Source organism: Rasamsonia byssochlamydoides, assembly GCF_041956645.1.
Source record: "Rasamsonia byssochlamydoides strain NRRL 3658 unplaced genomic scaffold VTN77scaffold_36, whole genome shotgun sequence".
NCBI classification, from domain to species: domain Eukaryota; kingdom Fungi; phylum Ascomycota; class Eurotiomycetes; order Eurotiales; family Trichocomaceae; genus Rasamsonia; species Rasamsonia byssochlamydoides.
The window spans coordinates 181360-194330 of record NW_027192419.1 but is presented as its reverse complement, the minus strand read 5'-3'; the positions used below and the strand labels follow the sequence as shown (position 1 = coordinate 194330).

General features: G+C 51.5%; 6 protein-coding genes across 6 annotated transcripts; 1 reads left to right on the top strand and 5 right to left on the bottom strand.

Annotated features, from left to right (window-relative positions):
* Positions 1-165: 165 nt before the first annotated feature.
* On the bottom strand, positions 166-2250 carry VTN77DRAFT_5053 (uncharacterized protein; the record flags this gene model as incomplete). Its single annotated transcript, XM_069421181.1, has 4 exons — positions 166-213; positions 277-1880; positions 1950-2070; positions 2137-2250. 4 exons carry the CDS (start codon positions 2248-2250, stop codon positions 166-168), a joined length of 1887 nt encoding a protein of 628 aa, XP_069277235.1.
* Positions 2251-3379: 1129 nt separating this feature from the next.
* Positions 3380-4281, bottom strand: VTN77DRAFT_5052 (uncharacterized protein; the record flags this gene model as incomplete). The annotated part of the gene is made up of 5 exons (XM_069421180.1): positions 3380-3727; positions 3787-3978; positions 4036-4062; positions 4124-4143; positions 4212-4281. The coding sequence occupies 5 exons, from the start codon at positions 4279-4281 to the stop codon at positions 3380-3382; spliced, it is 657 nt and encodes a 218-aa protein (XP_069277234.1).
* Positions 4282-5263: 982 nt separating this feature from the next.
* Positions 5264-6643, bottom strand: VTN77DRAFT_5051 (uncharacterized protein; the record flags this gene model as incomplete). The annotated part of the gene is made up of 3 exons (XM_069421179.1): positions 5264-5837; positions 5891-5977; positions 6063-6643. 3 exons carry the CDS (start codon positions 6641-6643, stop codon positions 5264-5266), a joined length of 1242 nt encoding a protein of 413 aa, XP_069277233.1.
* A 19-nt stretch (positions 6644-6662) lies between these two features.
* On the bottom strand, positions 6663-7395 carry VTN77DRAFT_5050 (uncharacterized protein; the record flags this gene model as incomplete). The annotated part of the gene is made up of 3 exons (XM_069421178.1): positions 6663-6701; positions 6786-7313; positions 7369-7395. The coding sequence occupies 3 exons, from the start codon at positions 7393-7395 to the stop codon at positions 6663-6665; spliced, it is 594 nt and encodes a 197-aa protein (XP_069277232.1).
* A 983-nt stretch (positions 7396-8378) lies between these two features.
* VTN77DRAFT_5049 (uncharacterized protein) lies at positions 8379-10221 on the top strand (the record flags this gene model as incomplete). The annotated part of the gene is made up of 7 exons (XM_069421176.1): positions 8379-8605; positions 8676-8771; positions 8834-9096; positions 9169-9397; positions 9546-9554; positions 9684-9974; positions 10050-10221. The coding sequence occupies 7 exons, from the start codon at positions 8379-8381 to the stop codon at positions 10219-10221; spliced, it is 1287 nt and encodes a 428-aa protein (XP_069277231.1).
* Positions 10222-10733: 512 nt separating this feature from the next.
* On the bottom strand, positions 10734-12863 carry VTN77DRAFT_5048 (uncharacterized protein; the record flags this gene model as incomplete). Its single annotated transcript, XM_069421175.1, has 5 exons — positions 10734-11187; positions 11241-11501; positions 11554-11927; positions 12001-12472; positions 12535-12863. 5 exons carry the CDS (start codon positions 12861-12863, stop codon positions 10734-10736), a joined length of 1890 nt encoding a protein of 629 aa, XP_069277230.1.
* Between the last annotated feature and the right edge of the window lie 108 nt (positions 12864-12971).

The window sequence follows — 12971 nt, the reverse complement described above, 5'->3', positions numbered from 1 at the left end:
ATTTGCCTTTTCATTTGAAATTCTATTTGGCTATCAGAATCTGTGATCTGACCAACACAGAAAATCTCACATTGAGTCTAGGCAGGAATACAGCTATGTTTTACAGTTCTGTTTACGTGAAGTTAAAAGGAAGAAAAAGAATAATGTAAAATCCTCATGCCCAGCTCAAGACTCAACTCTCAGGCACTGAAGTCGGGCCTCCGTCTCCATAACCTGTGTAGCACGCAATTGTTAGTTAATTGTAAAGCAAGCGGCCAGCATTGTTGAAATTCATACCTCTAGAGCTTGTCTCACTTCCAATACCCGTCTCACATCGGCCAGCCAGTCCTTGCTCAGGATTTTGGCCCATCCCTTAAGGGTGTTCATTTCCCGCGCAGCCGCGTCAAGATTGCCCTCTTCCAGCAGGTTCTCTGTCCGGGTGAGGACGCTCTCCACATCGTCACCATCAGCCACGCCGTCCTTCTTGAACATCACCTTGCTCAAGACGAGGCTGGCGGCGTGGCTGGCAATGCCTGCGTCCTCAGGAAGCAGGCTAGCCTTCCGGACCTCAGCAGCCACACGGCGGAAGCGGTCGATGATCTGGGCCGTAGAAGGAATACCACGCTGGTAAGCCGAAGGATTGATCGAAGCAATGGCAGCCTGCACAACTGGGTCGTCGGCGGCCAGCTCCTTTACAGCAACGAGCTCACGGACAAATGGCCTCGGCGTGTCCGAGGTCTCGAGCACGGCGCGAACCGCGTCGATGGCAACCTGGAGCTGCTGAGTCTTCAGGTTCGTGTCAATGACGTCGCTCCAACTCGTAGTGAGCTTCTCCAGCTGCTTGACGCTGGCAGTCAGCTCGTTCAGTTTGCTCAATCGTCCTTCGCGCTCTCTCTCGACCAACTCTTTCACGTCGTTCAGATATTTGCGGTTCAACTCGATAGCCTGTTCGGCAAGCTCATTTCGCAAACGCTGTTCGGCCAATTCCTGTGCCCTCTGGAGTTCCGTCTTGATCTTCTCCTGGTACGCAAGAGAGAGCCTCTCGCGTTCGGCTTCGAATTCCTCGCGGAACTGAGCAGCTTCAGCCTCGCGTGCCTCATCGATGCGGCGGAAAAGTTCTTTGGCAGATTCGTCGAAAGTAGCATGTGCCTTCTTGATTTCCTCCTCGGCCTTTTTCTGAGCTTCTGTTCGCAGCGCTACAATCTTTTCGCCTATGCTCTCGAGTTCACTCCTTGCTTTCGCGATCGGTGCAGAGTATCTGTCCGCAGCACCATCGGCGCTGATGACAGTGATAATGTCGTTGAACACCTTCACCAACTCCTGAACCACGGGCTCGTCACTTTCCTTCACATTGATGAGTTCAAGAGTGCTGACTGGAGAGACAGCAGGTTTCCGTGGTTCCTCTTTGGGCTGATCCTTCTGAGTATCACTCGATTTCCTTGCAGATTCCTTCGCAGCTCGATCCTCTTTAGCTTTGATCACAGCTTGGCTCTTCGCTTGCGCCTCTGCCTTCGCCTGAGCCTCTTCCTGCTTCTCTACTGCAGAATTATACCGGCCCTTATGAGAGATATCGGTGGGGGTTGTTTCATCCCCAGCAACCTTCCAAGAAAGCCCACTCTTGCCGGGAATGGTAACCTTGTTCGCTTCTTCCTTCTGAACAAGAGGAAGGCGGTTGGAATGCCTTGTGGCGTTGGGGAAACGACGGTAGAAGTCACGTTCTTCAAAGTACAGGACGCTCTCTTCGCCAAACGGGACATATTCCGTGAAGAAATCATGGAAGTTGTCAAACTTCAAGGCAAGGTAGATACCGGCACCGTATGCAAGACCGGACGTGAGGAAGAGATAGAAAAGGAATCTCCGAAAACGGCCTGTTTTCCGTGGGGCTCGAGGCGGAGGAGCAGCTGAAGTTTTGCCGGTGTTGTCAGCAGGCGGCTGCGGAGGCTGTATCGACGTCGGGGGAGATGTCTGACCTTGTCCAGTGGGTGACGGCTGCACCTTGGCAACGTTCTCGGGAGGAATTGTTGACTGAGAGGCGGGAGATGCAGGAGTGGGACTGGTGGAAGGAGTGTTGGAAGAGTCGGCGAAGGATCTCTATATAGATCGACTGGTCATCAGTGGCTATTGCATCAGGCAATGGCAGATCGTAGAGACCCGTACCTGGCCGAAGATGCGACTGCTCGCAGCAGGTCTGGACAGCAATTGCGTCGCTGTCCGCTGACGAACCGCGGACGAGAGCCGCTGCTGGCTCGACACAATTGAGTAGCGCAGCATGGCGGGCTGCCCTACCTTTGGTACAACTATTGGGTGGGCGTGGGTGGTAGGATAAAGGTGGTTGTTCGAGAGAGGATTGCGGGCCGAGATTTGATGATGCTTTTTTGCGATCCGGTCCGACGGTCCCTGCGCCGCCCGATTGCGGGTACCTGACAACCAAGCAAGCGCGCAAGCACGCGATCATCGGAATGGCTTGTCCTCACGAACCCACCCGTAGGAGACTAATAATATGGGAGAAATGTAATTACGAAATTTGGTCTTTATCGACTGTCTTGCTTTCAGCTTCGACTCTGACAGCAACCCAGGTTCAGCGCGCGCTGTTAAGTGCCTGTTCTGGGCTCAAAATCGTATATCAAGTGTTGGTACATTACTTGAGTATCTGTTGCTTATAAAGATAACCAAGTCCCAAGAATAAGACGACGAAAACTTAAGATTCATCAGGTTCATCACACGAAGACAACAGGAATAGAGTGTACCATGGCAGGAGAACGCACCCGGTTTCTCTACATAAAAATGAGGAAATTCACATCTCGTCTGGAGAAATCCAAGAAAAAGGAACCTCTGAAATTGGAATCCTGATCAGATATGAGTATTTAGGTTAGTGCCTAAGGTAACAGATGGATGACATAGGAGCTCCACCCAACAACAGGTATAACGACGCCCAAGAGAAAGAGCAACATAGACATGTGGGGAAAGAAAAAAGGAAACACAACACAAGCATATAACAGCGTGGAACGATCTAGCGTTAAAAAAGAGAAATCAACCTTCCACGGTGACCCAACCCTCGCAACAGCGATAATGAGGCGATATCCGAACCAGAGCGAAGAAGGCAAAAAGGAAGAAGGAAAGAGGAAAGTTGAATTAAATAAAGGATCATGTATTGAGGCTGAGTCGGCCTTTTCGACCCAGGGTGAACGCAAGAAAGCCTCGCTCGACTTGCTTCACACAATCATTTGTGACTGACGGGGAATTCCCAGAACGTGACTTGATTGTGGAATGACCGTGCTTAACAAGCGAATGGCCGGTCAAACACACAACCGGCTAGGATGACAAGTGTCTTGTTCCGCCGATGGGGAAATTATACACTGAGATGAACCGCAAACCGTTAGACAATGCAACATGGAGACGCTTAGCAAGTACAGGCACCGGCGCCTTGGGTGCCAGCTGCCTCTGGCCTTAAGTCCACTCCGGGGCGTGGATTTGTCCGCAGATTCCGTGGTCCAGCCTGGTCGAGAGGAAGCTTCTTTGCGATGGCGGTAAACAGTTCCCGAACGTTGGTGGCGGTCTTTGCAGACGTCTCGAAGAAGAGAAGGCCAGCCTCGCGGGCATATGCCTCGGCATCTGCGGTGGGAATAGCGCGTTTGTCTGGGTTCTCCGTGACCAGATCGAGTTTGTTACCGGCAAGGGCGATGATGATGTTCTCATTAGCCTGGCGTTGGAGTTCCTTCACCCACGACTTGGCCTTATCTAAAGAGGCCTAGATACGTTCTCAGTCAGCTGCCAGCGGCGCAAAAGAGCTGAAAGGCAGGTGCATACTGCTTGCGTAATGTCGTAAACCACCACAGCGCAGTTGGCGTTTCTGTAGTACATGGGTGCCAGAGACTTGTATCTCTCTTGACCCGCCGTGTCCCATATCTCGAACTTCACAGTCGTGCTCTCGTCCAGCGAAATGGTTTGTGTGAGGAACGCTGCACCGATCGTCGACTCCCGGTAGTCATCGAATTGATCCTATTCAGTGTCAATATGAATCCACCAGAGAGCATCTACCCTGCCATCAAGACCTACTTTGACGAATCGCAACACTAGCGAACTCTGCAACAACTCATTAGCTTCCAGGATCGCAGGATATAGTCATGCGATAAGCAGTTCCAACCTTTCCGACAGCAGATTCTCCTGGAACAGACGGCCATGTTAGCTCAACTGAGTTCGATGATCCGGTGGGGCAAATGATGGTGGCTAACCAAGCAGCACAAGCTTGAACTGAGCAAATCTCGCACCGGGACGGCCTGCTACTGGTGCTCTTGCAGCCATGGTCGCAACGCTCGCAGGAACAAAAAGGTAGTCGACACACTGAGGATACGCACTATTGGAGAGGGATGAATGTGAGAGTGGGATAATGAAGGGAGCAGGATCTGTGACGGGATGTAAGTTGGGGCGTTGAGGTTTGGAGCACGGAGATGATGGCGGCGGCCTGGTGTCTGCCTTTGGCCTGGAGCCGCGGATGACGAGTGACGAGTGACGAGACGGAACGGGCTGGGTGGAGCCACATGCAACCCGCCACTGATAAAACTAGCCCGGCTTAGGAAATCCTTTCTAGACTAACAATATCAGTGATATTTACCTAGGTACTACTACTATACTACTATATTATATTATATTATAAAAACCTCAATTTCCGTTTTTGAATCAACTATACTCTTTATTACACTCACGTGGTTGTAAAAACAAATCCATGAAATCTGCCTATCCCCTAGTAGTAGAGATATATACCTGGAAATTGGCAAAGGGATGCATGGCATGAAATCATATATTCTCAAGGGATATTCTTCAGGGAGGGAGACAGATGTTAGTAAGGGTACGGTGAGAATGATGGCAAGCCTGGAAAGGAAATAATAAATAAAAGTCTATCTTATAGAGTAGGTAGGCCTGGGGCAGAAGTCCAGTATTTTCCCTTCAAACCAGTGTCTTGTCGACCTATAACCCAAAAATTATATATAATCAGTGCCTGGCAGGCGTAAAAATACATTTATGTCCTCCTCTAACATAATGAACTCTATCATTGCCTGCTCCAACTATAATTTTGTGCCGACGATCTTTCGTATAGGAAAATAGAGGTATATATCCTGTCCAATAACCGAATGAACTCGCGAATTTTTTTCAAGATGAATTACCCGTTGTACAGTACATACCATACGTCTAGAAAGAGCCAAAGTTGACCGAATGCCCAAAGGCAGACTCCTATCGCGTGGACACAGAACAAGTCAGTTCAGATTCAAAACCTAACTAGGAAACATTACTTATCACGTATTCCCTCTCGCAGGGTAGAACGCAAAAGTAGTAAGGAAGTAAAACAGTATTGTTTGTTTAAACTCACCGAATTCGAAAGACACCCGTCAAGCGTGATCCAATCGAGAAATTCATCGTCAAGAGACGCGAAATCATCCCGCTCGGGATTATTATTTGCGGCCAAATCAGGATTCGGAGGTTGTACGTGTACATGTCCATGTACGTCGACAAAGTCCGGACTTGGATCGGTCGACGGGTTCGATTGAGGAGGAAGATAGCACTCTGGACGACCGGCTGCTTCTGCTGGATTGTTTAAATTGCGATCGATTTCTCGTGCCAGCGCGAGGAGTCTTCGAATCGGATCTGATAGGTACTCTACGGTATCGTATCCCGGTGAACACGCACATCGAATCTGTCTCTGTTGCTGTCGCTCTTTCGAGCCGAGATGCGATCCGACCTGTTCGTCCCGTCCGTACAGGCAGTCGATGGCGTGCCACGCCCGCTCTTTGTGGTCGCTGGGCGCGATCCCGCGGGCGATTTGAAACAGGATGAGAGCCGTGGCGTGGAATTGGGAACATGACCTACCAGAGATCCTTAGCAGTCAATAGAAAGGTTGTCTGGATCTTTTACTCACCTGGTATACCACGTGCAGTCGAGCGCCTGTGCTTCAACTCGAAGGCCGATCGTCTCCTCGAGAATTCGAACGGCGTCCAGGAACGATCTGATGGTTCAGTCAGCCACAACAGCCACAAGTAGAAAAGGAGCAGACGAGTTAAATGTCTTCAGAATATATTCTGATCTCGTACCTTGCTGCCTCTTGACTGCCACGATCACTTGCCCTCCGGAACTGTATGTCCACGAGCAACCGCGCCTTAGCGACCTGCGTATTGACACATCTCAATGCGAGCCTGTGAAGACCGTTGCTCATATCCCAGCTCGACATGTGATACTTCTGCCGCATTTGCATGAAGATCCTGTCCACTTCCGCGCGTTTCTTCTCCCTTAACTGGTGCAGCTCTGTTTGGGTCAGTTGAGGGTCAACTGGACCACCGTGACCCGGTCGAAGGAGCCGGTTCAGTAAACCGGCGATGTCGTACCGGATGAGAGAGAAGGTCATCTCCGTGAACGCTCTTCTCGGGTTTTGACCGTACAATCTAGAAGAAACCGACCCCAAGTCTGCATGCTGGTCCAGCCAGGTCAGCTCGTCGTCATCAATGTCATTCGGCATGTGGGTGTCGAAGCTGGCCTCCGCGATCGCCGGCTCAAATCCGAGCTCTTCCGCGAGACGAATGTCAAGGAGGAGCAGTTTATTCCATACCCGCCGTCGGATCTCCGTCTCAAGTTGACTGAGCCCGTATGTTGATCCATCCCGATGCAGACCCATCATCTGAGCGAGACGAACAGCGTTACCCAAGAGAGCCCAATTGTCCCGGCCGTCCACGTCCCTTGTGTTGGTAGCCGGGTTATCAAGTCAGATATACGTGAGATGGAGGTATGTCTGAAATATTAGATATTCTCAGCATGCTCACCAGATAAAGTGCAAGTGCCTGCAGAATCACCAAATCCTCCCTCTGTAGGTAATCCGCTTCTGCCAACGCGGCATCGATGGCCTCGCGATAAGTCATGGACAAAAACCCTCGTTTGACAAAACTGCCAGGGAAGGTAGCGCGGAATTCCGTCTCGCTGAGACTGACTACTGCGCAATAGAAGACCGTGAATATCAAAACCCGGAAAGTTACCATATCGCAGACAGACTGGTTGCCTCCAGAGGTTCGTGTACACGGCGTGTGCAGACAATGCAGGTCAAGATATCCAGAGACATCGCAGTGGGCCGTCAGATAGTGCTGCAGCGTGCGGAAAAACGAAGGTTTGTGGATGATTCGAATAAAGGGGTCTACTTTGGTGATGAACACCTGGACCAAGGTGGTGACATTGGCTTTGGTCAGAACTACATCCGCAGATAACTGGCCAGACGAGTCTGTAGACGGCGTAGGGGGATTCATCCTTTTTCCTGAGGATTCCGGAAAATCTTTGAGAAGCTGAGACTGGTCATATCCCTACAAGTAATTAATTTTGGCATCCTATCCAAATTCTGAGATGTTGTATACTCACGCCACTGTCTAATGCCTCCCAGGACATCGGAATCGTGTACTTCGAATCCTTTGAGAACCGTGTAGCACCATCCTCTCCTGCTGCTCTTTGAGAAGCAGAGATGTCTACTCGAGTGATAGCAGTAGCTGAAGCAGTTTGAGGGACACTATTTTTATCCCACACGTTCTGATCAAGCCTATCAATGATCTTCTCGAGATTATCGAGATGATCCTGCCGCGCACTTCTCCGCGAGATCTTGATCTTGACCTTGTCGGCGTCCTTGTCTTTCCGTCCATGTAAATGCGAATTATCCTGAGGCAGACAGCTGAGATGGGCCCTTCGGCATGCCCCGCATGGTACCTGCAGATCGCATTTGACGCGACGCCTGGCGCAGGCCGTGCAGCGGCGTCTCTCGCGCGCTCGAGTGATGATTCGCGTGGGGGCGTCTGAGTCGGTTGTGCTGTCGCTATTAATATATGTAGATGTAGATGTATTCGCGCGAGAGACGGGATCCATCGCGATAAGATACAGATATAGATGAGATGATGTGAGAGAGACTGGACCACGCGCGATTGAGAGTCAAATTGTGGAATAATTAAAGCCGTGAATTATGTACATAGTAACTCAGATGAATGTGAGGAGATTGGTGAAGAAAGTAATAAAAAAAAAACTCTGAGGAATATTTCTCATATTTCGAGTGTTGGAGGTAATTAAAGCAGAGTCGGATGGTTCTCGCGCGAGAGATCTGCTGACCGGCACCAATAACAGCCCGTCTCATAGCCTTCCCATCATCATCATCCGGAGATAGGCGATACGAGGAACGAAAATAGGACGATCCAGCTTGAGCAGGTCTGATATTTTTCTTTTCGCCCGTGATGGCAAGTCATAGAGAATTATCGGCCGAACGACCACTGCAGAGGCATGCTCACTGAGGCCGATATGTAGGACATGCATATAACTGCATGTGAGATGATGGTCCCGTTCCTTTTAGATCTTGAGACTTCGCAAAGAGCTAATAATAATTACTCGCAATGCAGGAGATAACGGCCGCAACTTGCTCACCGTCTGGCCAGAGCTCCGACCATGGACGACAGCCTGGTGAAGATGTGGGAAGACAATCTGATATTCCCAATGGCCAAACGGCAAGCAATCGACACCGACTATCAGCCATCTTGCCAGTGAGCAGCACCGTTGCTGCCGGTGCCTGTGTCTGCGGAGGCTTCCTTGCGCTGTTCAGCTCGTTCGGGTTCTTGAATGCGTAAGTACGCTGCAACCAGGTATTAGAGAGAGATAAGATCAAAACACTCACTGGTTCCTGTATCAATTAGGATGGGCCTCTTTCAGACATATTACGAGGAGACTCTTCTCCAGACGAAATCAGCGTCTGCTATTTCGTGGATCTCGACTTTCCAGTTGTTTGCGATGTAGATACGTCCATACCCAGACATTTTGATACTGGCCTACTCGTGCTAATATCTGCATGCAGGTTCGCCTTTGGGGGCATCTTCGGCCGCATCATCGACGCCTATGGGGCAGCTGTGGTCATGATACCGTCTGCGATCCTGTGCACGCTTTCGATCGCCCTGCTGAGCCTGTGCCGCCAGTACTATCAGATCTTCCTCGCGCAGGGACTGGGCTTTGGAGTTGGAGCGTCTGGCCTGTTCTCTTGCGCCGTTGTTGCGACGGGGCAATGGTTCCGTGCCCGTCGTGCTCTGGCGATGGGGATCGTCGTGTCGGGGAGTAGTTTGGGTGCTTCTCAACCTACTTTTTTTTCTCTTTTAAAGAAAAAGAAAATATTGTTGACCATCGAAACGAACGCAGGAGGCGTCATCCACCCCATCTACCTCCGCATTCTCATCCAACAGATCGGGTTCCCCGGTGCAGTGCGCTATGCAGCCCTCGTCATCGGCGTGTGCACCGTACTCTCCTGCCTGAGCGTATCAACACGCCTTCCCAGAAAGAAGTGGGATCACGACACCAGCTTCTTCGATCTGAGGCTGTTCAAAGATCCTGCTTTTGTCATGTACTCGTTAGGAGGGTTTTTGGTTTTGTAAGCCAGCCTCAGCTTCAATGGATGATATCTTGTCTTGTCAACCTAACGAGTCCATCCCAGATGGGGACTCTTCAGTCCCTGGAACTTTCTCCCGAGTATGGCTCTCGCCCATGGGTTTTCCTGATATGGCCATCTACTCGATCAGTGTCCTCAAGTAAGTACAGTTCCTATCAACCGGCCATCTCCCATCTTCCATCAAGAGTTCAGTTCACTCTTACCAGATTACAACCCAACCCAGCCCAATACTATGTACTGACAAACTAACTCGAGATTTCTTCCAAAGCGCCGCTTCTATTGCCGGCCGCATCCTCCCCGCCTACGCAGCAGACCGCTTCGGACGGTTCAACATCATCAGCATCATCTCCGCCATCACCGCCATCCTGCTCCTCGCGTTCTGGCTTCCCCTCGAGCTGAAGTCCGGCTCACACACTCAGATCCTTGTCTTCGGCGCCCTGTACGGTTTCGCAAGCGGCGCCTTTATCAGCATCATGCTGCCATGCGTCGGCGAACTGGCGCCAGACGTGAAGAAGCTTGGGCAGACGTTTGGTGTGTTTCAGGTTGTTGCCGGGATAGCGTGAGAGAGACATATATACCATTCTACATAGATATATAGAGAGAGATCGAGTACTGACGTTGCCTTTATACCTAGGAGTCTGACAGGTCTCCCCATACAGGGAGCATTGATCACTGGAGACAGTGACAAGCACCCGTCATACAGAGATCTCATCATCTTTGCTGGTGTGTCGGTTGCGGTTGGCAGTGTTGCCATCGTTTCAGCGAGATCTCTTCATCGGAGGAGGAAGATGATAATGCCTGCATAGTAAGCAGAAGGGAAAGCTCCTTATTTCCCTTCCTGGGCACTTCTGGCTTCTGCTTTCATCATTCGTGAGCTATCATTATACCACAGGAGGGGGAAGAGAAGGACAAATCGAGGCTGATGCGTCCAGAGTAGATAGAAGGTTCATTGTTGAAGACTGCATTTGCATGTATGTACATACGTCATATTAATTGATTCGTTCAGAACAATAGGAGAAAGAAAGAAGAAGAAGAGAAAGAGAAAGAAAGGAAGAAAGGAAAAATCAAAAAGAAGAGAAGAGAAGAGAAGAAACTTCTGTCCCGACCAGCAAGGCAGATAGTAGACACAGATATAACTTGACAAATAGATTCCAACCCAGAATGAGAATCGAGAATATCGAGAACATCCTTTGAAAGATAAGACGTGAGCTCATGTTGAAATTCCGTAGATAGAGTACTTTTCGTGTTCCTCCTTTTTCTTTGTTCGTTTGCCGTTCATTTTGCTTCGTTTCTTTTCTGCTGCTTCTGCTGCTGTTTCCTACCACCCCAACTCCGTCATCAGCTGCGTCAATATCTGCAGTCGATCGCGCGCGTCCCCCACTTCGTCCTCCCAGAACCGCAGCATGTCCGTCGCGCTGAGCACGGCCTCCTTCCACCCCTCCGGGATGAGATCCTGCACCATCTGGCTGTGGCAGGCCGCGAGGAGGATCAGCGCGCTGCGCGTGCAGGTGCGCAGCATCAGCCAGGCGCCGTGGTGGCGGTGCTGGAAGCCCGGCTGGTTCTTGCGGATGCGGTCGACGCACATCTGCAGGCCCTTGCGCGTGTACTCGTCGATGACGGCCCCTTGGCGTCCGTAGTTGATCGTCTCCGCCATGAAGGGGAAGTACATCCATTCGTAGCAGTCGAGGAGGTGTCCGCGGAGCACGAATTTCAGCACGTCGTCTTCCTCCTCTGGCGTTTGGAGGGAGAACATCGGAGGGAGCGAGGCCATCCTGTTTGTAAACTATCAGACATTAAGCTCACAAAACAGTTGAATGTCACTCACCAGTCAGCCGCCTGGGCTTCAAAAGCGGCTGTCGACTCAACCATGTCGCAGATCCGAGGAAATCTCCCCTTCTCCTGGTTTCGGAAGAGATGGTACAGAATCCGGTTGGCCAGCCGTCGTAGAGCAATCTCCGCGAGATAGTAATACCACGCCCGTGCCGAGTCTTGCTCCAGTGTATCCGAAGGAGGACTGGGGAAGGAGCTTGGGTAGGAGAGATCCTGCAGCCCAAAGCCTGGCAACGACAGTTCCATACGAACTTCCCTGGGTAGAGTCAGTAAGAGTTCTGTAGAAGAACAAAAAACGACCGCCTTACAGCTCCGACTTGAAGCATGTCCAATACATGCTTTCCTGAGAAGCCCGTTCCCGTCTCGCTTCAGCGTTGGCCATGATTTCCGGACTCAAAGGCTTCCTCGGAAAGTCGAATCCCTGGGAGATTGCCGCCGCCTGGACAAAGTGTCTCCATGCATCCATCGGCTGCTGGATGGTCATCAGGTAGACGCCCGAGTAGAAGAAACACTGCGCCTCGAGGACTCCGCCGCCACGCAGCAGCAGTCCAATCCGCTTCTGGGACGCCTCGAAGAATGCTCGTGCCAACGTAAAGCTTGGGGAGCTCCGGGCGACAATGGACGTGGATTCGTGTCTGTCATGGAAGGCTTCCGCGATCGATCCCAGGGCGCACACGAGAAGCTGTCAAATATCATCAGCAGACGTTTCAAATGCGCGATAAAACTGTCGTAATGAAAGGAAACTCTAGACGGACCACAAGACAGGACTGTGCATCCCACCCAATCCCGTGAAGGCATGCATGATGCACGTAGCCACGGACGACGGGAACATCCAGAATCGGATTCGCAATGTGCACTTTGGTAAGAAAACTGTCGAGCAGCCGGTTGCAGGACCCCAATTCGAGGCTGTTGATCAGTGGAATCGTCTCCCCGACCGGCGAATGCAGCGGAGACGGGGGCAGCTCCGTATCTTTGAGAAGCGACTTCAGATCCAAATGCGCGTCAAATCGGCCGCGGAACACATGCCACGAGAGCACCGTTTCGGTGGTGACGGTGCTGAAATCGGGACCGAAATGCAGGTCCGGCGCTGGGGATCCGTATCCCAGCATATATTCCTCGTCCACGGGCGGAGGCGGCTGCGGTCGATTCAACTCGTCAGATTTCTCACGGATCAGCTGCTCCAGCTGCTCCAACCGTTCGAGAATCGCCAAACTGGCCGGATCGAACCTGTGTGCGGCGGATCAGCTCGAGAAGCACTCCCGTCACAGCTCGAGGACAGAGGACCATACGACGACAGATCCGTCGGCGTCGTGATGCACTTTGCACCGACTTTCTCGCAGAAGGAGCACGAGGGCTTCTTGTTGTCGCACTTGGTCCTGCGGGCCCTGCAGACCTGACACGCTTTATTTGCTCGTTTGCGTGGATATGCTGCGGTGCCTCGTGGTGCTGGGCGCCTGCGCGTGGGTGCAGCATCCTGCTTGCTGCTGCGACTCACTTCGCCCGCGCTGTCAGAGCCCGACACGCCTGCAGCAGCGGCAGCAGAGAAAGCAGCAGCAGCATCGTGCGATGCGAACTCGCGCTCAACACCATGAAGCAGAGGCTGCAAGGAATCGTTCATGGGAGCAAGGGAGAGGCAGCAACAGGAGAGTTAAAAAAAAAACCATCAACAAGACAAGACTCGGCCGCGGAATGTCGGTCGGGGCATGACGGCAGGAGGAGCTCCAGG